Raw genomic sequence first — 1,789 nt, 5'->3', positions numbered from 1 at the left:
CTTTTCTCCAAACTTGTAGCAAACACACTCCGAGTTTGCTGCAAATTTAATTTACATATGACAATGTGACTTTGCAGCAGATGTGTGGCAACATATGTGACAAAAGGTTGATTGCAATTGCAAGAAACTGACAATGTTTGCAATACTGCAAATCCTCAGTCAGTAGTTCCAGTGTTTATGCATGTTACTGTCTACTTATGTTTTTTTTTTTTTTCCTATAGAACAATAACCCCACTGTAGAACCAAAAAAATGAAACGCAGCCCTTCCCGGGTAATGTTTTTACAGAGCACATACAGGCGGATATGTACAATCCTTCATAGCTCCACAACCTTAGTTTATTCATTCATTATCAATAGATTTTCAGAGTCATACAGCAAATAATTGGTATAAGCAGTAAGCACTTAAATCATCTGATGTAACCAAAAGAAAACAAACACACCAAGTGTTTTGAAAAGCGGTGTGGTCATCAGGCTTACAGAGTGTAACGGTTGTGATGAACAAGCAAAAGTTTTAGTCGATGCACTTGGACAAAATTAACAACAGCATTCTGTATATTATCACGTGAAAATTCTCTCGTCGTATTAACTTGGTGTCCTTCAGATCAGTCCGGTGGACCATGGCTTACAGGAAGGTTAAGTGATTCATGTGGGCACATAAATGTGAACATAAAAATGATATGACATTTACAGGAATAAAACAGGTATAATAAACGAACCCACCTCAGCACCAGAAACAATGAAGATCAGTTCTCCACCTGTCTGATTGTCAACATTTCTTTTGTGCTTTTTCGCCGGAGGGTTGTGGCTACGAGTTAAATAATAATTTCTGACACATGGAAAAATATTTCTTTCGTACAAGTCTCTCTCGTCACAGTGTGTGAGAAGGCAGCGCAACACAAAGTCTTCACCGCCCGGTCTCTGCCTGAGGTGGAGCCACAGACAGAGCTTAATGAGACACCTTCTCATGGCATAAAACCTGATTAATCCGCAACCGTCAAGAACTATCCAGATTTCTTGTAGCACCTCCACATTTTGGGCTAAAAAAGTGTAACACTGAGACAAACGCGACAAGCTGCCGCCCAAACTGTAGCTCGTTTTTTGCTCCACACAAGCTGTACTTTCTCGTTCCTGAGCAGTGCGTCTGAAAACATTTGCCTCAATGAATGCACAGATTTTTTTGCATGATGTCTTTGACGGAAGCTGGACTTTTTCACTTTTTTTTTTTTTTTTTTTTTGGTAGTTGGGCTGGATTTATAGCAGTGTAGGTTAAAAAATAAATAATTTTTCAGCAGTTCAGGCTGCTAAAAGATAAAGAGCCAAACAGCGTATCCTTCAGTCTTGCATTAGCATTTCCCTCCAGTTGAAACTGTGATTGGGTCCATGTGTCAGAGGCAAGATGGGTGGGTCGACCAGCTGCCACACCCCGGTCTCTCCCATTTCTTCACAAGCGCAGAAACCCAAGTAAGGAATCTGCACAAAGAGGAGACAGATGTGCATGTTATCCAAGAGAAAGAGATGGAATTTGATAGAAATGAATGGAACGTTGGAAACCAAAGCAGCAAACTGACCTTTCGGACAACTTGGACAAAGTCCTTGGAGTTTTGGGGGCTGAGGCCTTGTATCTGGCGAGTGCAAGCCTCCAGGGAGGAAGCATGGGCCACAATCAGGACCGTGTTTCCTGTGTGAAAGAGGTAGAGAACATAGAACCACATTCCACAGATACCACCAGCTTACTTTACTGTTTATGGACTCAGCGGTCGATAATGTACAGTGTTAAGCTTCTCTGAAA

At 41.4% G+C, this 1,789-nt stretch overlaps 1 protein-coding gene across 1 annotated transcript; it reads right to left on the bottom strand.

The window, feature by feature from the left end:
• Positions 1-306: 306 nt before the first annotated feature.
• On the bottom strand, positions 307-1,783 carry LOC103371698 (ubiquitin-associated and SH3 domain-containing protein B-like). The gene is made up of 2 exons (XM_008301114.1): positions 1,569-1,783; positions 307-1,470 (listed from the first exon to the last, which is right to left on the bottom strand). The coding sequence occupies exons 1-2, from the start codon at positions 1,710-1,712 to the stop codon at positions 1,333-1,335; spliced, it is 282 nt and encodes a 93-aa protein (XP_008299336.1). The 5' UTR covers positions 1,713-1,783; the 3' UTR covers positions 307-1,332.
• Positions 1,784-1,789: the final 6 nt, after the last annotated feature.

The sequence above is a fragment of the Stegastes partitus genome, unplaced genomic scaffold (genome assembly GCF_000690725.1).
Source record: "Stegastes partitus isolate 25-593 unplaced genomic scaffold, Stegastes_partitus-1.0.2 Scaffold1630, whole genome shotgun sequence".
In the NCBI taxonomy this organism is placed as follows: domain Eukaryota; kingdom Metazoa; phylum Chordata; class Actinopteri; family Pomacentridae; genus Stegastes; species Stegastes partitus.
Note: the sequence above shows the minus strand (reverse complement) of the source record. Positions and strands in the feature narration are given on the sequence as shown.

Excerpts from the sequence above, each read along its gene's own strand:
- LOC103371698 (XM_008301114.1), bottom strand. The coding sequence starts at position 1,712 with ATGTGGTTCTATGTTCTCTACCTCTTTCACACAGGAAACACGGTCCTG. Across the intron at positions 1,471-1,568 it reads TTGTCCAAGTTGTCCGAAAG|ATTCCTTACTTGGGTTTCTG; the intron begins GTCAGTTTGCTG and ends CTCTTTGTGCAG.